At 35.1% G+C, this 24,033-nt stretch overlaps 1 protein-coding gene across 4 annotated transcripts in view; it reads right to left on the reverse strand.

The window, feature by feature from the left end:
* Nucleotides 1-306: 306 nt before the first annotated feature.
* FSD1L (fibronectin type III and SPRY domain containing 1 like) overlaps nucleotides 307-24,033 on the reverse strand; it is a 66,827-nt gene continuing 43,100 nt past the window's right edge. For 2 of the 4 annotated variants that reach the window (XM_044265214.1, XM_044265213.1), the window contains 8 exons: nucleotides 22,658-22,867; nucleotides 21,028-21,126; nucleotides 18,084-18,213; nucleotides 17,425-17,457; nucleotides 14,073-14,173; nucleotides 13,370-13,621; nucleotides 10,235-10,323; nucleotides 307-4,159 (listed from right to left, as the gene is read on the reverse strand). In XM_044265214.1, the coding sequence (XP_044121149.1) occupies nucleotides 4,037-4,159; nucleotides 10,235-10,323; nucleotides 13,370-13,621; nucleotides 14,073-14,173; nucleotides 17,425-17,457; nucleotides 18,084-18,213; nucleotides 21,028-21,126; nucleotides 22,658-22,867 (1,037 nt within the window). In that variant the 3' untranslated portion in view covers nucleotides 307-4,036. The remainder of the gene's footprint in view (nucleotides 4,160-10,234; nucleotides 10,324-13,369; nucleotides 13,622-14,072; nucleotides 14,174-17,424; nucleotides 17,458-18,083; nucleotides 18,214-21,027; nucleotides 21,127-22,657; nucleotides 22,868-24,033) is intronic. The other 2 variants (XM_044265216.1, XM_044265215.1) reach the window with 2 other exon arrangements.

Consider the following 24,033-nt stretch of genomic DNA (forward strand, 5'->3'; position numbering starts at 1 on the left):
TTGTATAATATGAATACTGTAAGATACACACAAAACTAAAACTATACTGAACATGAGGTGATCATTCTGTAATGATAAAGGAAACATTCATGATCTTATTATAACGCTCCAGTACCAGCATTATGAAATGTACATTTTGGTTAAAAATAGCAAATAACTTTATGGTTACTCAGGTGTTGAGTAAATTTATGCTGACTACACATTTCTGTAAAAGAATATATCCAGTTTAAAATAAAATCCAGGAAGAAAGTTTTCTAGACCCATTTTTTGTGACTATATAAAGTGAACCATATTATAAGCAGTCAATTTGAATTTTTTATAAACAGTAACAAATTTACTTTTTAGAATTTCTGACTTATTAACAAAACATTGTTTTTAAGATACAAACTTTGTCACATTCCTCAAAAGTAGCAAAACTATATGCATAGTAAATCAAACTTCATTAATTATGGAAATCTAAATACAATGCATCGATGCCATATCACAGACACTTAAATATCTGTTGTATGAATTAGCTGATGAACGGACACTGATCTAATAAACACGGGTTTTAAAAAAAAGAATTATCATAACAGATTTTTAAAATAAAAAGAATTATGGTGATTTGAATACAGTCCTTAGTATTTTTAGCTTGGAACCACAATATTTTAAAGTAAGAAGTCTACAGTGTCCTCTTCCAGAATACTCTTTGAAATAATCATTTTCCGTGTATACCCTTTTCCAATTTTCTTCCATGTTTTCAAAAGAAACAAAAATAAATAACTCTAATTTTAGAAGTATAGGTAGTCATGAAATGGAGTATGTTAGCCTTATTAAACTCCTTCATTACAAATTATTTACTTTATTTGTACCACCAAGGATCAGTCACAAAAAATTCCAATTATACATGATACTGTTCATACTTTAATAAAAGAGCAAATACAATCAAGCCATATGTTTTCTTTAAAAGATAATACAGGGAAAGAATTACTGTTTGCAGAACAAAGTAGGCCAAGTCTAGCTGTATAGTGGCAGTTAACGGTTTGTCAACATTACCAGACGCCATCAATAAAACCCATGTACAGACAGGCACACCTCTAATACCTTCATTTTGTTTATCTACACCCGGAACCTTCAAAGAATCACTGTATATTAAATTTCTATGTGCTCTCAGTTATCAAATGTTTGATATATACATATTTACCAAAAGTTAAAGACATATGTGACATGGTAAGCCCAAATAGTCAAAATGAATTCTAAAAAAAATCTTTTCTAAAGTGCTTAAGGCAATTCCTTTATTTCTTTATTCAGTTTACTAAGATTGATTTGGGATTCAACTGCTAAAAGAAATACTAAATGCATGTTTTTATATGACAACTTTTTTACACCTGTGATACATCCATTACTGTCAACCTCTCATGCATTTCTTTTACAGAAAGCAATCATGTTTGACCAGCCAAAACAAATAGTAATAAGTAAACTAATAAAGAATGTCTGAAAGGGTACACTCTCTTCCCATAATGCATTAAATTGAGCAAAAAGGCCCAATATTTTTTAATTCAAATAACAATGAGAATGTTATATATTATCCTCAAGTTAAGAGTTACCTTAATGTGAGACTATTTAAATAGGCACTATTGATTATTTTCTAGTTTGAAAATGAGGGTGGCAAACTCTTCCAGTTTAACTTAACACGTACAAACTCAAAACCCTCCACGTTTTGTTCTTTATATCTAGAGACCTTTAAGAAGCACATAAGAGGAATACCTCAGATTCTTATTTTGAGGTAATAATTGTTACTACTTCAAATGAATTTTCCAAATGAGTATTAGAAAAGTTTATATGAAGGGTTTCAAATGATGGAATGAGCACATTAAAGACTCATATGCACTCCTCCAGCCCCTGATTATTATCTCCTCTTCTCCACATCCCTGCAATAGAAGGCCCTCACCAGTATAATAACATAACGGTCTCTGGCTCAAACGTCAGTTGACATTGCATGGGGCATGGAACAAGAGCACACTTAGAGGAAGAAGGCACTGAATTAAAGAGAAGACAATTACATAAGACATAACAGTAAAAAATTTTATACAAGAACTTCTGGCTTTTTCTGTATTATTTTTGCTAAAATATACATGTGTAACACTGTTCACATTAAAGCAGCTCCACCACTAAATTACTGCTTTCAGATTTGACTCTATGAAAGAGAATTACAACTTCCTGTTTCCTTAAGTCCTTGAATAATCCCACTGTAGGGAACAGAACACCCAAAATTTTTTTTCAAAATCTCTAGGAAGAACAAAAACTAAAATTCTACTTGTTTGGAGGATCAAAAGGGTATCCATTGACATATTTCATTCTCTCAACTGCCTTATAAAACTACCTTTAAAACTCTCTTTAAAACTACCAATATGTCATGAGACAATGGTGGACAGACATAAATGTCTTCTGAAAAAAGAATATCAAGTTCAAATAAAACTTCTCGTTTAGGTTTGTTTTACCAATAAACAAAACATCCTATCAGTAAGCAGTAAACTTTAAGAGAGAATGAGCTATCCCTTTCCACAGGACTTTCTGTAAAAGGTAACTCAGCTATAAGCAGCAACAGTCACTTTTTGGGAGAATACACTTAAAATGAGAATGAAAGAAAGTCAACATGAGAATGCTCAAGGGATCCTTAAATACTGTAATCACAACTTTCAGTTTGGGTCAAAGAACTTGTATTACAAATTTTAACCAATTTTAAAAAAATAGGTATGTTCTGCCCAATAACCATGCATGGGTTTTACTCACTGTTTAAGACACTTCCCCTAAATTTGGGAAAGATTCTTCTATGATGATTTTTGGAAGAATTATACCCTTTTAGAAAATAAATGAATGTTGCAAAAGGATTAAAAGAAAAATAACCTCTGAATAGTTACGTTTGAAAAATTTACGTGGCAAATAAATAAGAAATACATAGGAATTTTTCAAAACACTTGCTTAAACCATTCCAAATCTTATTAAAAAGGAGACATAAATGACTTCGGTATAGTTTCAGGCACCTCCCTTTATAACCCATCCTTCTGAGATAAAACTTAAATGGTGTAGGTTTTCCGACCTCATATGTAACGTTAACATTTCATTCCTGCTTGAAATATTAAAAATCAGTATAATTATCAATTATTACCAAATTCAAGTGGGAATTTTACCAAGATAACTATTAAAGGTAGTATTAAACTAGACAACAAAAACAGAAAATAGAAAGCTTTTAAAAAATCCTATCCATCATCCAAAATGATGGAATGAAAAGAAGTCTAACTAAACAAGGCAACAAAACATATAAAGCATATCCCCCTTTGCCACTGTTAGTGCAGCAGGTAAAAAACTAAAGTATCCGTGATTTTAAGCTACTATGCCTAGAAACTCTTCCTATCCACTCTATTTTGAGTTTTAACCATAAGAGAAATATCACGGTATTTGGAAAAGAGAAAATGATATACAATCTAGTCAGTAAACAAAAGAGGATAATTTAGCAAAACTCAACTTACTTACAAGAAGAGAAAAATAAACCACTATAAGAAAACCTTTCTAGTATCCCCAACCAATTATTTCAATTTTTAGAAAACCTTATAAGACGGTATTTTTGCTAAAGCTTCGGTTTAAGAATATAGTAATAGGTAGTGATGAGATAAAGAAAAAGTGTAGAGGAAAGAGGACAAGTTTTAAATGCTTTCCCCTCAGGTCCTAGGGCTACAATATGTAACTAAACATATTAGAAGGGCCAAAGTAAACCAAGAAACACAAAAATGAGTTTCTATATAATTATTTAAACACTGCCTTTCTTCCCATTTATTCTTCAAAGCATCAGTTTCTTGCTTGGTGTCTGCTTGCTTGAAGATACTGCGCAGTAGACTCCTGTGAGTACTTTGCATTAGATGCTTAATGGTAACACATTCCAGGCCTTAAAGCAGAGCGTAGCAAACCTGATTTTCACCACTCATAAATTTCTGTGATTAGCAACTGCACAGAAAAGGCCACCCAATCAGAAGGGGGGTAAACATATTCTGAGGAAGCATTACTGAGTAACATTGTTTAGGCTGCTTGCTGAACCAGTCATTCCATTTTCAGTTTTCTGAAGTGTTCTCACAGCACTTGGAACCTGCATCCCAGTATTCAAAGAAAGTCCACCACACCAAACCTAAGAAAAGACAAAACAAAGCTTCAGTCAGCTTTCAAATCATTAGAACTTAGGTGACCCTTAAAGTTCCCTTTGAAAGGCAAAATGCGGGTGCCTGGGTGGCTCAGTGGGTTAGGCCGCTACCTTTGGCTCGGGTTATGATCTCAGGGTCCTGGGATCGAGTCCCACATCAGGCTCTCTGCTCAGCAGGGAGCCTGCTTCCTCCTCTCTCTCTGCCTGCCTCTGCCTACTTGTGATCTCTCTCTGTCAAATAAATAAATAAAATCTTTAAAAAAAAAAAAAGAAAGAAAGAAAAAAAAGAAAGGCAAAATGCCACATATGTGAACATCAACAAATTCCAAATTGATGACCTTCATATTTGAACTGAGGGGAAGTGGAAAGGCTAACTCAAGAATCTTTTAGAACCACTGAGGCCAGGGTGCATGGGTGGCTCAGTGGGTTAACCCTCTTCTTTCTACTCAGGTCACAATCTCTCCTGGGACTGAACCCCAGCGTCGGGCTCTCTGCTTGACCGAGAATATGCTTCCCCCTCTCTCTTTGCCTACTTGTGATATCTCTGTCAAATAAATAAATGAAATCTTAAAATAAAAAAATAAAACCAGCGAGGCCAGAGGAAGTCTTTGCAGAAGCAGAACCCACTGGAGCTGCACACAATAGAAGAACTAAGGGCTGTAGAAATTTTCAGATGAAATTTTTAGGGTTAACAGGCAAAAGACATTGGCTATTATTACTGTTGCTAACCTTCACAACCAAGAGAAGTGCACAAAGAGCCAATTTCCTATAGATTGTGATAATGAAGTGTGGCCTGAGACTATAGGAATCTAACACTCTTTTGTAAACAGAGGAAAGCCCATTATTTTCTTCCCTCACTTGTTAACAGTAAGAACTCTTTCATAATTCTTTAAAGACTTCTGAGAAAAGTGCAAATGGCAATATCCAGATAAACCATATTGTCAGTCTATTAATTGCCATAAATTTAAGTTTATGAAAGATGAAAGTGCTCTGCTTGTAAACAGAGTAGGTACCATTCAGTAAGGTGAGTAATAACTGATTTGGAACAGACTCAAAAGAATTAAAATAGAAAGAATGGATCAGTTAAATTATCCTTAATGCTGGTTTGTAGCAGACATAGCTTGAGACAAGGGACCTTCTAGAAACTCTTGAAATATTCTAGAAACTCTTGAAATACTCTAACCTTCAATCGTGTCCTAAAGTGTTTAGTATTTATTAAGTGATTACAGTATTGTACAAAAGAATGTACTGACCTGTGAATTTCATAACTGTATGATTAACATTCCAAATTTTTTAAAACTAGCATGTTCAGTAATGATAGCTCCCCAAACACAAAAGCAGCTCTGTGATTATAAAACCTACTATATAACTTCTTTGGAAATTATTTAAGCGATTTCCAAACCTATTTACTCAAAACATCTAGCACAAAGGTGCACGGGGCAAATCAATAAAGAAAGGTTAGCCTTTTTCAGAAAGTCTTTTTCAGTGGCACTGGAACACTTAGAATCCATATGCAAAAAAATAGATCTCAAACCATACCTGGTACCATATACAAAAAATAACTCAAAGTGGATCACAGATCTAAATGTAAAACCTAAAACCATAAAATTTTAGGAAGAATGCAAAAGAAAATATCTTTGTAAACTTGAGTTAGGCAAAGCATGATCTATAAAAGAAATACATGGATAAATAGGAGTTCATTAAAATGAAAATTTTCTCTTCAAAATGCTCAGAAAATGAGAAAATCCACAAATTGGGAGAAAATATTTGTAAAACAGTTATTTGATAAGGGACTCATATCCAACACACATAAAGAAATCTTAAAACTTATTAATGAGAAAACAAGTAACCCAATAAAAAAACAAACTGTAGATACTTCACCAAAGAAATTATACAAATGGCAAATGTGCACATGAAAAAATGCTCAACATCATTTATCCTTAGGAAAATACAAGTTAAAACCACAATGAAATACCATTACATGCCTATTAATATTGCTGAACAACAAAAAATCTGACAATATCAAATAACGGCAAGAATGTGGGGAACTTTCATATATTGCTAGTAGGAATGTAAAAGTAATGCAGTTTGGAAAACATTTTGGTAGTTTCTTTTAAAGTTAAACATGCACTTTCAAGTGATCTATATCCTCACTCATAGGTATTTACCCAGGAGACATGAAAACAAATATTCACACAAAAACGCATTTGCGAATATTTACAATGCCTTTATTCAAAATTGCTAAAAACTGGAAAGAACCCAAAAGTCCTTCAACTGGTGAGTAGATGAATAAGATTTGGTACATACACTAGTCAGTAATAAAACAGACACTCACCAGCAATAAAAAGAAGGGACTATTGATAAACACAACATCGGTGAATTTCAAATGTGTTATGCTACAGAATCAAAAGTCTACATACCATACAATCCCTTTTCTGTAATATTCTAGAAAAGGCAAAACTATGACGACTAAAACCTGGTTAGTGATTGCCAGGGCTGATTATGATCTGAGAGGTCCACTACAAAGGAAGATGACTTTTCTGGGGTGATAGAAATGTTCAATGTCTTGATTACAGTGGTGTTACACAACTGTATACATTTGTCAAATCCCAAAGAACTGTATACTCCTATAGATTATCCTCAATAAAGCTTACTTTTTCTTTTTTAAGATTTTATTTATTTATTTGACAGAAGGAGATCACAAGTAGGCAGATAGGCAGGCAGAGAGAGAGAGAGGAAAGCAGACTCCCTGCTGAGCAGAGAGCCCAATGCGGGACTCGATCCCAGGACTCTGAGATCATGACCTGAGCCGAAGGCAGCGGCTTAACCCACTGAGCCACCCAGGCGCCCTAAAGCTTACTTTTAAAAAGAGAATTAATCTTGTACACAAAAAATTAAAGTTACCTAGTTAATAAAGTCTTCAATGAAGGAAAAAAATTATTCCTACCAGTTTGAAATTACATTTTCTCAAGCATCTTACAACACTTACTAATGTAATTATGGCTTAATTATTTGGAATAAAAAGCAATAAACTCACAATATATGCCTATTTGAGAAAGACTCAAACATAAAATTGACCCTTTTAGATATAGGGGGAAAAATTACTTTGAGCTTCATGTGGTAAAGAAAAAATTTGTTCCTGATTGGCCTACTTGGAAAAACATCCCAAAACACATAATACAGCAGAGGTTTATGGCAAAGTACTAATAATAAAAACTTTCTCTAAATCCTTAAGTATTTTTCTATGAATAACTTCATTCACTGATCACTTTTACCTTTTAATGAAAAAAAAAAGAGTCTTGGTTATTATAAATATAAGATTTCAGGGTATCCAAAGTGAATTATCACTATGTAATTGTGAGATTTAAAAGTATTGTGTTTAAACCCACATATACCCTGAATACTTTCTTCTCATAGTTGAGAAGCTACAGTCAGGATAATGATGGAAGAAGACACATAAAACATTCCACCAACCCTACAATGGAAATATACCATTCTAGAAGTAGCCCTTCAAATTACAGAAAGCTCTAGCCAGAATAATGAGGCTCTCGACTATATTGCACAACTCCCCACAGTAACCCAAACTTACAGAGAGGATAGGATAAAGGAATTGGAAGAAGCAGAAACATCTGCTTAATAAAAAAACAAATTCAGGGGCGCCTGGGTGGCTCAGTGGGTTAGGCCACTGCCTTCGGCTCAGGTCATGATCTCGGGGTCCCGGGATCGAGTCCCGCGTCGGGCTCTCTGCTCAGCGGGGAGCCTGCTTCCTCCTCTCTCTCTCTCTCTCTGCCTGCCTCTCTGCCTACTTGTGATCTCTATCTGTCAAATAAATAAATAAAATCTTTAAAAAAAAAAAATTCAAACCAAGTTTCATTTTGTATGGAGAAAGCATGACTTTTCCTTGCACAAATCAACCTGAAATTGAGTGGTCCTGAATATATGTGTGTCTGCCTACCACATGTGGACGGTCATCTAGTACTTTACAAAGATGACACTGCACTGCAGCAGAAAAGGGTGATTCATTGTCTCAGTAAATGGTCCTGGAACAAGCAGATACCCACAAGGAATTTAAGAATTCCTGACACTTAAGTTGACCCCAACTTCATACCAAACAGAGCAATTCTACATTGTACTTGTGCTGCAAATGCAGTCTACATCTAAAGGTACAAAACAAAAGAAATATTTCCATCATCAAAAAAAAAAAAAAAAAAAAGCACAAGGAAAAGCTTTTAGAAGAAAACAAGAATATTTTCCTAACTCTGTGGGTGAAAAAAGATTTTTCTTTTTTTTTTTTTTTAAAGATTTTATTTATTTATTTGACAGAGAACACAAGTAGGCAGAGTGGCAGGCAGAGAGAGAGAGAGAGAAGCAGGCTCTGCACTGAGCAGAGAGCCCGATGCGGGGCTCGATCCCAGGACCCTGGGACCATGACCTGGGCCGAAGGCAGAGGCTTTAACCCGCTGAGCCACCCAGATTTCTTTTTCTTTTTAATTAAGATTTTATTTATTTGGGGCACCTGTGTGGCTCAGTGGGTTAAAGCCTCTGCTTTCGGCTCAGGTCATGATCTCAGGGTCCTGGGATCGAGCCCCGCATCGGACTCTCTGCTCAGCAGGGAGCCTGCTTCCTCCTCTCTCCGCCTGCCTCTCTGCCTACTTGTGATCTCTGTCAAATAAATAAATAAAATCTTTAAAAAAAAAAAAAAAAGATTTTATTTATTTATTTGAGGGAAAGCACACACGCACCCGAGAGTGTGAGCGGGAGAAGAGGGAGGGGCCAAGGGAGAACCGGACTCCCCACTGACCTGGGAGCCGGATGCAGGACTCCACCCAAGACAAAGGCAGTTGCTTAACCAACTGAGCCACCCAGACAGCCTGAAAAAAGATTTCTTAAATAGAACACAGAAAGGCTAACCATAAATTTTTAAATTGATAAACTGAGCAACATTAAAATTAACAACTCTTGTTCATCAAAAGACACCAATAAGACAGGGAAAAGGAAAGCCAGAGTGAAAAAGAAATTTACAATACATATATCTGGCAAAAGACTCAGGGTATTTAAAGAACTCCAGATCACTCAATAAGAAATAGGAAGAGGACTCAATAGAAATACAGGCAAAAGACTTGAGCAACTATTTTATAAGAGTATACCTAAATAGTCAATAAACATTAAAAAAATACTTTTAACAGCACTAGGCATCAAGGAAGTGCAAATGAAAAACCACAATTCAATATATCATACCCCCTAGAAGGACTAAAACTTAAAAAAGATACTACCAGATGTTGATAAAGATGTGGAAGAATCAAACTCTAATATACTACTAGCAATAAATTAGTATAACCAACAACTTTGAAAAACCCTACGAGAGTTGATTACATACCATATCATCTAGCAACTCTAATCTCAGTTATATACTCTGATGGAAATATATACATACATTTACCAAAAGACATGAATAAGAATATTCATAACTATTCTATTTGCTAATGCCCCAAAGGGAAACCACTCAAGAACCCAACGGATATATAAATGATGAAAGTCACATAATGGAAAACTGTACATATAAATACAATGGGAAACTATAAGAATGAATACTACACCACAGAGAACAAGGATAAATCTTACAAACATAATGTTGAACCAAAAAGATATTGCAGGATTCAATATACAAAATTGAAAAGGAGGCAAAATGAATTCATGGTATTAAAACTCAAGACACTAACACCACTTTGCTGCCTGACCAGCAGGCACTAGAAAGAGGCACAAGGAGACTTATGGGGTTCTGGTAATGTTCCATTTCTTGATCTAAACAGAGATTACAAAAATGTGCACAGTCCTATAAAGAGTCATCAAACTGCATTCTTATAATTCACACACTTATATGTAATAATATTTACTTCAATAAAAATACCAAAAGACACAACCACAGATTTGGGAGAGGTAGATTAGGGAAAGAGGGAAGAATATGGAAAAAAAAAAAAAAGATGTTTGTCTTCCCCAAATATATAGCAAAGACTGTTCTCCTTAAAGTTGCCAAACGAAATAAAATAAAAATTAGGTACTAACCATGAAGCCAGGTAGTACTGGCTGAGTAAATTTCGTCTTAAAGGAATACAACAACTGTTTTGAGCTTGCATCATAGAAAGAAAGTTGACCTACAAGGGAAAAAAAAACCACACCTAATTTATTATATGAAACATTTAATTAAGTCTGACATATCATCATGAGTGCAAGTAATAATATGTATTTTGGCACTTTTTTTAAATTACAAACTATAACGACTAGACTCAGAAATTCTCACTTGAAAATCAGTAGTATACATGCTTAAGAGAAAGCCCAAATCTAGTTTTCTTTCCTGATTTTCAGGATCTCCATAATGCTTCTATAATCTGGCACTATTCTATTTATTCAACTATAAACTATTTGTTTTATCATTATTTAACAAATGGTTTCCTTAATCAGTTAAAATCAGGCTATTTCTTCCTCACTTTTCCCCTAACCAGTCTCTATATCCAAATCCTATTATAATTTAAGGCTTATTCTATTAAACTCTGTCTTCCAAACATTTGAAGTCATACTCATTTCGGTCTCTGAAATCATGATTATCACTGCTTCTGCTTTGTTAATTTTTAAAATACCCTCACAGTCTGTCTTTCAACATGACCATGCAACTAAAATAACTTTCTGACCACCTAGCTGTCCAACCTGATGGCCTCCTTACATCTGTTACTGCTTCTTGAAATTCTTGTCCCATGGTATCTCTAACCTTGAGGATATCTTCTGTCTCCTTTTCTCCTATTCTGAATGTAAATGCTTGTCTAGGTTCTGTTTTCTCTCTACAATATTTCCTTAATGACTCAGCTGCCACCAAACAGAGAAGAGAAACTAGTATTTATGTCTACCATTAAAGCACTGCGTTCTTTATATACAGTACCTCAAAACATTAAGCAACTTATGTATGGTCACAAAGTTAGTAAAAAGCAGAGCAGTAACATTTAATCGTTCTTCAGTAGCCACTCTGTGATGCTGTGTCTAACACTTAGCTTTAGCTCTACTTCTCTTCTGACTTCTAACATTGAATTTCTAAGTATTAGCCAGCCACGCCACATGGTTGTCCTGCTAGCATCCCATCTTTCTCCAGGACTATGTTCCCTGTGCTGCAGATGACATACCATCCCCTTGACCACACTGGCTGGAATATCAGTCATCTTCAACTCTTCTTTGTTCGCCCTCCAAACCATATTTATCTACTGAGTCCTATGAAGTCTGCTTGTCAGAACCATCAAATCCATTGCTCCTGATTCCCCACTACTCAGGCCCTTGTTACTACTAATCACGCAACAACATTTATTAATGGCTTACCATGTAAATGCACTTGCCAGGCAATAAAGATGTAATACCTAAGATAAACATGGTCCTGCCTGCACTGCTTGAAGACTGACTCCTGAAAAGTCTTACCCTGTATTTGAAATCTCTTCCGTATTTAACCACTTACTCTCCAATATTTCTAAAATTAGGTTATCATCATATGACTACAGTTTTCTAAAATGCACAAAACCCCATTCCCTTGACTACTATAAAAAAATCAAGGCTCTTATTATTCAAGGCTCTCAGAATCAGATTCCAACCTACATTACAACTCCTTCCTGTACCCTATGTGCTAGGCTAGCAACTACACTTCTCACTAGTATCTTTGAGGAACCACAGAGTATGAGAAAAGAGACAGAAGAAGATAAGCAAAAGCTATTTTGAGAGTTGGAAAAGAAAAAAAAATGTGTCAATAATAACATGTATCCCCAGGGAAATTATAAAAAGAATGCTGCAAAACTAAGATGTCATCACCAAAATTAAATCAAGCCAAAGTTAACTTTTCTCTTTTGAGTAACTAGGTAGAAGGCTCAGCAAATTATTTAAACATGGTGTTACTTAAAACAGTAAAATTGCGTTTTATTAGCTTAAAGTGTCAACTTGGAGAAAAATATTTAGGGAATTACTTTTCCTCCTACTTTGACAATTTCATCTTCAAAATTTTTATAGGAGTGCCGGGAAGGCTCAGTCAGTTAAGCGTCTGACTCTTGAATTCAGCCTGGGTCATGATCTCAGGGTCATGAGATTGAGCCCTGTGCCGGGCTCCATTTGGAACATGGGGCCTGCTTAAGAGTCTCTCTCTTCCGCTTCTTCTACTTTGCTCATGCTCTTTATTATCTCTCTCTCTCTCAAAAAAAAAAAAAAAAAAAAAACCCACACATATATATATATGTAGACAGATAGATATAGATATAGATAGATGACAGTAGAAAAATACTTATCAAATACCTAGTTCAAAAAGCTAGTCATTAAGTCATATTACTAGAAATTGTGTTGCCAAATTGCATGTCTTATGATGGTCAGAAGTTGCATGACCTACTTTGAGAACCAATCTTTAAGAAATATGTTGACATAGTATATAACCATAGCAGCTTATAAAGATTTGGAAAATTAAGCTGTAAGAAAAATGACTGATGGTAGAGAGAATGTACAGTCTGGAAAAAGACCAAAAGAAGTAATGTTAATAGTTTTTAAACAAATAAATATTATCATGTAAATGTGAATTAGGGAACATAATTCTTTGTTTCTTCAGATGACAAAATTTAAGGACAGTAGTCTCAGAAGTTATAAGGAAACAGAGTCAATTTGCTCAAAACCTTCTACTACTGAGTACTATCCAATGGTGAAATAAGCTGTCTTTCAAGACAATAAGCTTCACATTAGAAAGTTCCTCAAGTATAGGAGTGACAACTACATGAGATATAGTTGATGAAATAACTGTAAGGATATTAACTGTATAGCAGGTGGACTAGACAATTTCTAAGGTCCATTCCAACTTGAAAAATCGGACTCCACCATTCTTTACAGGTAATAAAATAGGTCAGGTAGGAATTAAAATGGACAGAAAAAACTACAACTAAATTAAGGAAATCATTCTTTCAGACTTATTAAGCATATATATATAGACGAGTGCTTTTATAAGGCTTCAGGCAATCATCAAACATCCCTTCCAGTCAATTTTAGAGCTGAAACTATGTTTGTGATCAAATCCTAGTAGATCAAAGCACCCTGACCACCATAATAATGAAAACTGTATATGAACGATTGCCAATGAAAAGTACTAGAATATAGCAACTATGACAAAATGACTTATGAGAAAATCAGTAAACTTACCCCCATCAAAGTCACAAAATACACCTATTCTCTCAGGAACAGTAACATCCAAGGCTTTGACTTTATTGTTATGCTTTGCTGCAAATGTGTTCTGTAGCCAGTTGTTGACATGTATACACCAACTACTGTTTGTCTTTCCTAATTGGTCAAATTTCCCCAAAGTCTTGTATGCTACTCCCACACTGTAGGATTTACAATCCTTCTGGGCCTTGACCTCCCAATAATGTTGTCCACTTTCAATAGCAGTGTCTCCTGCAAAAGATCAGAAAGGTAAATTTGGCTCTAACTTCTTCCTTATGAGTCACACAGATTTTTACCTACCTCTCATCTCACAAAATGGCACAAAAAAATCTGATTCAGAAAAATAACCATATTAACACACAGACACTAAATGCAGAGTACCTGCTATAACTTTACTTGTTATTTACTACTAATTTTTCTGATTTATAAAAGGCTTTAGAACTTTTCTTCCTTACTATCTCCTCAAAAGATATGCATATATGTAGAGTACTATGTAAAAGGAAGCAATCAATGATTAGACAACCTGAAACCTACCAAATGTCATCAGGTTTCAAGAGGGAAAAACTTTTGCAAATATTCATTCAGTACACAGGCCACTCCAGCTCTAAGTGAGTGGAAAGCCCATGAGTGTGACCATGACGTCTTTAATATTAACTGACAATGAAGACGATGTTTATCCTACCCAGCACTGTGTATGATTCCCCAGTAAAACGATCTCTGCTGCCTCTTACTGCTGGTGGCCTGGAGCCTACGGATGTCCGTTTGGGGGATGGTGTTCCACTTCTATATAAACAGGAAAAAAAGAAAAACAAATATTCTATATTATAAATGTTTCACAAACTAAAATTATAAATCATGAAATGAAACTGAAAAGATGTTTAATTATGTTGCACAAATAACACCATTTTACTTTTATCTGAATTATTATCAGAGTTGTCAATTATAAACATTGAAATGTAAGAAGTCATCAACACAAAGCAGGCTGAACACTTATATCATGCAGACTGAACAAAGCTTATATAAAGAACACACAGTTGATACAAGAAACAACGCCAAAATGCGACAAGATAGAAAGGAAAACAAAAGAACCGAACAGAAGAAAAGAACTCAAGAAAGGTAATGGATTATAGAGCTTACATTTCTTGCAGTTAAATTTAAATTTTGAAATGGCAAAAATACGACTATAATGCAAACTAAATAACCTTTTCATAAGCAGCAGGTATTTTTGTTGTGAATCTTTTCTTCTTAAGAAGAAGAAAAAGCAAATGCCCAAATCCATGTACAGGATTATATAAAATGTTATAAAGCATTTCTCCTACTAAAATGGACAAGATTCAATTTGATCTCCCCTTACATCAAATTATATGATATGATAAACAGGACAGTATTAGGCCTTTCACTAAATCTGAAAAACGCAAAATAAATCAAAACCCAAAGATGCCTAAAAACATTTCAATTATACTGAATCACTCCATTAAAGAAAAAAAATTGTAACTTACCAGTAGTAAAGAAATAAAGGGAAAAGCATGGAGGAAAGACAAACAAATGTAACTATTAAGAGTGGCAGTTTAAATTTCAAAAAAGTTAAATAAGGAGGACTCTTCCACTGCAGCACTCTAGACTTCCAACCCAGGAACATTTTTGCAAGCAGTACGACAGCTAGTGCTGTCCTAGGTCAAACCTGATCCTCCCACCTCTCCTCTAGAACAATACCTTTGAAGCTTTATTGTGTAAATTAAGACTCTTTGTTTACCTGCACTCTAAATTGTTTTACCAGTTTCCGAAATGATCTCTTTGCCACCCAATTCATCTCATTCACTGATACCAGATAAACCTAAGCCTGACATGCCTACTTTAAAATCTTCCAGTACTTCCTTACTGCCTACAAACAACTTAGCTTGGCATTTCAGGTTCTTCAGGATTTGGTCCCAGTCTGCTTTTCAAGCCTTCTCACCACCCCCAGACAGCACTATTTAGCTAAATGTAGCAGCTTAAGTGTTCCTTAAACTCAGGGAACCTGCTTCAGTGCCTTTTCTCTTTGTTTCTCCCTCTCTCAATCCAAGTCCAAATGGCATGCATTCTTCTACTTTCTTGAGAACCAAGCTAAATACTACTTTTTTACTATTTTACAAATTTTGTTAATGAAGATTTTCCAGATCTTACCAGACTAAATAATTCTACCGAGGAATCCAGCTCCAGGCCAAAATCCTCTGTGTAGCCTTTCAGGCCCAATTTCAAACGGCTTTTTTTTTTTAAAAAAAAAAAAGATTTTATTTATTTATCTGACAGACAGAGATCACAAGTAGGCAGAGAAGCAGGCAGATAGAGAGGAAGGGAAGCAGGCATCCTGCTGAGCAGAGAGCCCAATGCGGGGCTCGATCCCAGGACCCTCAGATCATGACCTGAGCCGAAAGCAGCGGTTTAACCCACTGAGCCACCCAGGCACCCCTACAAACGGCTTTTAGTGATAGGCCTAGAAGGGCTACCTTTCCCATACCAGACTTGGTAAATAGCTAGTTTACCACAGCTTCTGAAGGGAGATGCAATCCACCCCCACCACAACCCAGTGCTCAGATGCATATCTGTATTCCTAGCTTAAGCACCTCTATTCAGAGATACTACTCCCCACCCTCAAAACCTTTTCAGTTGCCTCTGTATAGACCTCCTTCCAGGAGGCAGGGGGGAGGTATGTAGTCTGAGGACACTCTCTCCACTCCATCCCAATACTTTCCACTTCTAATCTTTCCTCTTCTCCCTTCTTCTTGGTCTCAGGTCCACAAAACAACAGGAAGAGCGTTCTGTTTGGGGATCTCTTGGCAGTGAGATGGTCCTCCAGATAACCACCATTTGCAATCTGCTTTCATTTACCTGACCCTCACCCAGTGCCATTCTGTTGGGAAAAATGGAACACCGAGGAGAACTAGCAGCCTTTCCTTTGAGGCCTCTTACTTGCACTATTGGTAAGTGAATAAAGCCTTGATTGTTACCTTCCGTTTGGCTCAATGTCCTGACCACCTTAAAACCTGGCAGCTCAGGACACCTTTCTTCCTTAAAATCCTTTATCTTGCTTACCATTCCATGTAATCTCTACCTCGTATTACTGTTATTTTTTTTATAGATACGTATTTCGTATGCATAAGCTAGGGCAAATATCTTAAAGGCAGGAACACTGTTTATCCTTATAACCCCAACACATCCAGCTAACACCTTACAGTGAACCAATATTCATGGAAAAAATAAATGTACATAACATTCCAGAAGCACCCTACACATAAAATACCCTTAAAAAGGAGAGGAGAAAGAGAAATAATATGATCTGAACTGCTAAATACAAGCAATCTAAAAATCTCCAAGTGACTAAATGAAGCTTCATATACTCTATTAAATCCAGAAACATTTTATAATTTATGATATGCTAACCCTGAAATCACTTTCACTAATAATTAGCAGATAAACTAGAAAAAAAAGAAAGTGATTTTGAAAAGGGAATACATTCTGGTTTCTGGTAAAAATATGTGGTATTTTCAAATTAGCACCTGATTAATTGTGCAGTTTGAATTGATTCATCCTTCTGAGCACTGTCCTAGTAATTTCAGTAATAACCTTTATTTTTTATCCTTGATGCTTTTGAAACTGAGTGATTACTACACGATACAGAACACTTCAAACCTGCCTTGTGTCAAATACAAATAAAAACAAAGCTGTAATGTTAGATATATTGAATACAGCACAAGAAAGATGCCAGGTATAAGTAAATGCAGAAAAAAATCAGATGAGGGAAAATAACTCAAGAAAGACTTTAAAGCAGAGCTCTTTGTTTTGTTACCATATACTATAATCCAAAGAGTATGCAGCAGACTACAATGCTGTAAATTCAAAACATAAGCTACCAATACAGACAATCTACAGAGAGCAGTATTTTAGCTTATGAAAGCACTGCAATGGCTTCTGCTTACTGGTTACAAGAAAAATTAAAGTTATTCAGCCAAGCTAGATATACTAAGTCCTAGAACCAGACAGACATAGATCATCACCTTGTGTGTTTCTTCAGTGAAGTAACATGGACACTGTTAGATAAAAATAGGCAACTGTTAAGAGACTGCTTTACAACTTAAATTTAACAGCTAATAATAAAATTAGATCAAAAGCCTGCTGAGAAAAATTATTTTGATTCACTGTTTTAACTCACAGTGATATTACTTTATTTCAGTGTGAGCAAAATTTTCCTCTGTTAAAAAGGAAAGAGGCTCCCATACTTTGGAGACTAAGTAAGTCTGACATCAACAAAAGGTCCCAAGACTTGCTCTTTGGTTCATAAGGTTGCTGCAGTGGCAAGACAATGGGACTGTACATGCTAAAAGTTGTCATTTAGTGCAGACCTTCAGGTAAAACATGTGATCTATAAGTCTAAAATTCAGGAACTTCTCTCTTAAGCAGTTCAAGTTGCTCTAGCTATAACTTTAAAGAAATGGAATGCTAAAATAAAATGTGTAAAAAGAGGATTAGGAAAAAAAAAGTAATGAAAATGTTAAAACAAATTCAATTGATTAACAGTATTATATTCCTCACTTTGGTGTTATTAACCCATCACAAATCATACTAATGTATAAAGAAAGAATTTCATAAGCCACTGTCAAGTAAAAAACAATGTACAAACACATGTCCACATAACAGATCTAATGAAATGGCTTACCTGCCCTTATTCTCTTTCCCTTTCATTTTATTTTCTTGACCTTTTCCTCCAGTAGGATCCCACTCTACACAGGCATCTTCAACTCTCAGGTTCAAATGGGATGATGAGTTATCCAAACTGAAGTTCAGTGCTATCCAAAACAATATTTCAATTTTCAAAAAATATAGAACATATCCATATTCTGAAGCACAACTATCATATTATTTTCCTACTTAATTTATTCAACACTGTAGATAAAGAATAAAATTCAAATTGCTAATGCTAGCATTTAAAGTCCCCAAGTATAAGGCTATAATTTAGTAACTCCTTCTTTATTTCCCATTATTGTTCTCTACATATCCTGTACTTCCAACCAAATACAATGTACTTGCGTGGCCTCATGTTTCTGCTATTCCTTCTGCTTGAAACTCCATGAGCACATAATAACCTCAACTTTCTGTTGTTAGAATATCAGTTGATTATCAGTTGATTGCTAAGACTAAATAGGAAGAGAAGCTGGAACACTTGAGGATCCGGAAAAGGTGATGTGATGTAAAAAATAACACAGCCTGGCTCAAACACATTTTCTCTGAGGTTCTACTACTTAATAGTTTCATATTTAAACTCCCAGTGATTTTGAATTAAAAAGCACAGAGAAATAGGGTCTGAGGGCAGAAGGAAACTGGCCCAGCTTACAGAACTAGAGATGACTTAGATGGCAAAGACATGGGGAAAACACTACTTACATGAATATAAAATAAAAAAACACAGGGTATATAGTCAGTGGTACTGGAATGGCATTATATGGTCACAGACGGTAGCTACGCTTACAGTGAGCACAGCAGAACTACAGAGAAGTTGAATCATTACGTTGTACACTTGAAACTAATGTAATGTAGTACCAAATTCTTAAAAATAACTTAAAAAATAAAAAAAGTGAAACAAATTATGCTTTTCAAATTACTTGGTATTTGCGGGAACTATCTATTTACTCAGAAGACTTTCTCAGAACTGCTAGTTTAGGAAATCAGTGTAACAAGGTATTACCTTCTGTCTTTGGAGACTGAAAGTAAACCATTAAAATGTATTGATTAAGCTGAATAATGCAGAATTCATCATGTTCTCAAATGAAATTCCTAGAATCTCTGCCTTAAGCAAAGTATCATCTACTACATAGTTACCAACTAATCTGCTTGTTATATTTTTCTTCAAAAGTTCGAATTTCTGATAATTACATTGAACTGATATTCTTTTACAACCCCATTTCACTTAAAGATATTACTCGATTTAGCCAAAGCTTCAATATATCTATGAAGTATGCATCATCAAACAACAAGATATTCATATACAGAGCCTAATGTTTACCAAGTAAATTAAAAATATTTTCCTTCACTATTCTGTAAAGACCCCTTTTTAAAAAGATTTATTTATTTGTCAAAGAGAGAGAGGGAGCGCATGCACAGGCAGAGGGAGTGGTAGGCAGAGGGAGAAGTGGGCTCCCCGCTGAGCAAGGAGCTCAATATGGGACTTGATCCCAGAATCCTGGGATCATGACCTGAGCTGAAGGCAGACACTTAACCGACTGAGCCATTCAGGCGTCCCGAGAGCACTTTAATTTCAACTATGCATCTGATCATTGCTCATTCTCTTTATTTATAAATAACTTTCTAAATACAAATCTACTGACCATACTGCTTCTGGGAAATACTGTATTAAACAAGTTATTAACTTTTCAAAATTTGCATGAAAACAAAAATGAACTTACAGAAAGAATATGGTTTTTCAAGTCAAATAACAAAAAAAATTCCTTAATAAGCATGTTACTAAATAGGCATTTAACAGTTGCTTCATAAGTAGGTTATTAAAAAATTAGGATTAAGCAAATCTGAGACTCTTCAATATCAAGACTGAACTGCCTTAAGAAAACAAGATTGGGGTGCCTGGCTGGTTGGTCAGAAGAGCATGACACTCTTGACCTCAGGGTAGTGAGTTCAAGTCCCATACTGGGTATAGAAATTACTAAAAAACAAAACAAACAAAAAAACAGGGTTTATTAACCTCTATATTAGCTATTAGGTAATACATGTGAGGATATCTACATTCTGGAGAGAAAGAAAAAGTAAATATAACTCTAAGGTGCCATCAATTCTTAGCTGCTTCTTAAAATCCTAAGGCTTTAAAAAAAAAAAAAAAAAAAAAAAAAGGCAAGGAAAAAAATCCTTAGGCTGTTCCCTAATGTTTAATACGATGGAGAAGGGTAGAGTCATAAGTGGCAAGAAAAGATATCATGTCCAAGCCAAGTGGGACTAGACTTACTAAATACCACAGCATGCAGATAGAATGGTCAAATGGAGAACTCTGAGAGTGCTTTTTTCTAGAATAAGGTTTAAAAAACAGAGTGGGTAACTGGGTGACTCAGTCAGTTAAGATCAGACTCTTGATTTTGGTACAGATTATGACCTCAGGGCCATGAAATTGAGGCTACATCAGGCTCCACGTCCATTGTGGAGCTTATTAAGCTTATTAAGATTCTCTCTCTCCCTCCTCTCCATCCACGCCTTCCCCCACCTTCTTTGGAAGGAAGGAAGAAAACAGAGAATTTGAACGAAACTGAAATGGTACTTCCCCATAATCCATTCCCTGAGAAATCTGTGGGCAAATCTGATGCCTATGTATTGTACTTGATTGCAATTTATAAACTAACATCCACCAGCAAATATAATGCCATCATCTTGGGCTATTTTACCCATCTGAACACCATCATAAAAGATGAACTAATGAAAACCAATTCTGTAATCCTAATTTCCCCATCTTAAAATTCCTACTGCTGGGAATTCCAAGTGTGTGTATGTATGTGCACATGCAGTGGGGAAGTGCTACCAACATAAAACGCTTCCTGTCACAGTCTTGAATAACTTCAGATGTTAAGTTTGGTTTTATACTGTATAAATACCTATGATCTTACCTTTGGTCTCTAGAGTCACTGGATCAGAATACTCTCCAGCTACAGCTTTGTTACAAGCTCGTACTCTGAAATTCATATATTTTGAATCAAACTTCAAGCCTGAAAAGATGAAAATGGTTTTCAGATATGAAAAAATAAAGAAGAGATCTACTCCAAAAGTATGAGTATGAACCTTCAAACAGACACTTTCCCTCCTTGGAACTATCTCTTTACTCTAGGACAGTGAATGTTTATGTTAAAACGTTAACACCTCAGGGACGCCTGGGTGGCTCAGTGGGTTAGGCCGCTGCCTTCAGCTCAGGTCATGATCTCAGGGTCCTGGGATCGAGTCCCACATCGGGCTCTCTGCTCAGCAGGGAGCCTGCTTCCCTTCCTCTCTCTCTCTCTCTCTCTGTCAGCCTCTCCATCTACTTGTGATTTCTCTCTGTCAAATAAATAAATAAAATCTTAAAAAAAAAAAAAAAAGTTAACACCTCAGATAAGAGGAATCATGATTTATCTAAACTTTCTTCAAAAGAAATAAATTATATACAGTTTATCAATGTGGATTTTTTTAAAACCTAGTGATAAAAAGGTACCCTCAAGCCTTGTTAAAAGTAATGTTTTAGTCAATGAGAAATGTTACAATTTAAAACAACATGTTTCTGGAAAGAAGACACCCTAAAGAATTTTTATATTTATGAAACATTGTCTTTTTATGTGAAAAATGAATTTAAAGAGAAACTAAAGCACAGGAATTAATAGTAGACTCTGAAGTTAGTCAAGTCTAGATTAAAATCTCAATCCATGGCACGTCTGGCTGGCTCAGTTGGTAGAGCATGCAACTCTGGTTCTCAGAATTGTAAATTTGAGCCCACGATGAAAGCAGAGATTACTTTAAAAAAATAAAATAAAATCCTTAAAATTTCAGTCCAAAAATTACGAGCTAAAGGACTGCCAACAACTTGACAGAGGCAGTTTTTATAACTGCAAAATAGAAATGATAAAACCACCTCATAATTGTAAAGATTAAATGATATGTATTGTGTAATACACTTCAGCCCAATTCCTGACCAATAATAAGTGCTCAATAATGGTAATATTACTACTCATGCATAACAAGTGTTAAAGAACTCTGGAAACATTTGGCCATTTCAAATACCCAACATCCCTTATATGTGGAAATACCTTGTGTGTGTGTGTGTGTGTAAATATCTTTTTAATTACTTTTAAAAGGCTAACCAAATTTCTAATACCAAGTCACAGCTCTTCAGTAGTACTGTGAAGGTAATCATAAAGAGATAAAAACCATAGTAGTGATGGTACCACTGAAATGTACAGTGGTATGTACAACTAGAAAATTGACAGTTTTGTTATAAAACCAAAGTTAAAATTAAATGTTATTCTGAAATATGGTTTCCAGAACACCCCTTCATGTTTGTTTTACATACATTATTTTACCAGATTACAAATATCAGAAGTAATTAAAATGAAAGTTTGCCTGATATTTTAAGAGGAACTTACTGTTATAATGAATTACAGGGAAAGTAAGGTTGGTTAAAGAAACTTAACCTTTTAAAGTAACCCAAAATATTTTTCACAATTACATTTAGTTCCTGAGAATGAGATTCATAAAATGCAGTCCTTTTACCTGATAGTGTATACTCAGTACCCTTAATATTGTCAATTATTTCCCAGCATCGCTCATCCTTTACACGTGGAAGTCCATCAAAATTAGTTTTCCGATGTTCCAGTATAAAATGATCAATCTTATTATCTTCTTCTGGCATTCTCCAAGCTACTGTTACAGAATTGTCAGCCACCAAACACTCTACTGGATCTATCTCTGGAGCTTTAGGAACTGAAGAAAAAAAAAAAAGGTCCATTTCTCATTTATTATAGTACTAATCCAATATTTATGTTGGTCATTCAAAATGCTTTCTTCGTGTTGCTTTTGAATGGTGCAACTGAATGAGGCTAAGAGAAAGGCTAACATAATAAATGCAAAATAACTCTTTTCTCAAAGTTCCATTTAAAAATTGTTTCAAAAAAATTAATGTTTCAAAGTTTTATAGACTTACTCAAAGTTTATTAAAATCTTAGTTGGCAAAAAGCAATTCAAACATGCCAAAGATAAAGAATCAAGATTAGGGGCGCCTGGGAGGCTCAGTGGGTTAAAGCCTCTGCCTTCGGCTCAGGTCATGATTCCGGGGTCCTGGGATCGAGCATCGCATCGGGCTCTCTGTTCAGCGGGGAGCCTGCTTCCCCCTCTCTCTGTCTCTGCCTACACCTCTCTGCCAACTTATGACCTGTGTCTGTCAAATAAATAAAAAGTTAAAAAAAAAAAAAGAACCAAGATTAACTTGTTATTCCTCAACAAGTATTTTTTAATCTCCTACTTCAAACTGCTGTAGAATATTGATTAAATCACTGACAAAATAGAAACTTTTACTCCAATGATTAAAGTAATTTAAGACATTTTCAATGTATTTTTAAAATTTTATTTATAGAAGAATTGTAATTTCTCATCACTAAACAAAAATGAGTTCTCTAGCCCCTCAAAAACACTTTAGGATTTTCAGATGTTTCTGCAAGGAGTTCCATGGTTCATTAAAATCAACCAGGGTAAATAAGCCATGACTAACATGTATGAATAGTAATTAATTTCTCTTCCGTAGAAGAGATTTTCCATAGCTCCTCAACATCAACAGATGTTCCATTTGCAAAACAAGAGACGTAATTGAAGAACATGGTCCTCCAGTGATATAGATGGGTCTAAAATGTGTGAAACTGCAGATACTGTATTTAAGCATTCTGTCACTAAAAAAAGAGTTTTAAAAAACTTATTCCAACCATACAAGGCTGGTTCAACATTTTAAATCAATTAATGTATCAATTATATTAGAAGAAAAATCATATGATCTTATCAATAGAGAAAAAGTATTTGATAAAATTAACACCCTCTCATGACAAAAATTGCAAACTAGAATAGAGGAGAACTTTACTTGATAAAGAACATTCGCAAAA

This window comes from Neovison vison, chromosome 9 (assembly GCF_020171115.1).
Source record: "Neovison vison isolate M4711 chromosome 9, ASM_NN_V1, whole genome shotgun sequence".
NCBI lineage: Eukaryota > Metazoa > Chordata > Mammalia > Carnivora > Mustelidae > Neogale > Neogale vison.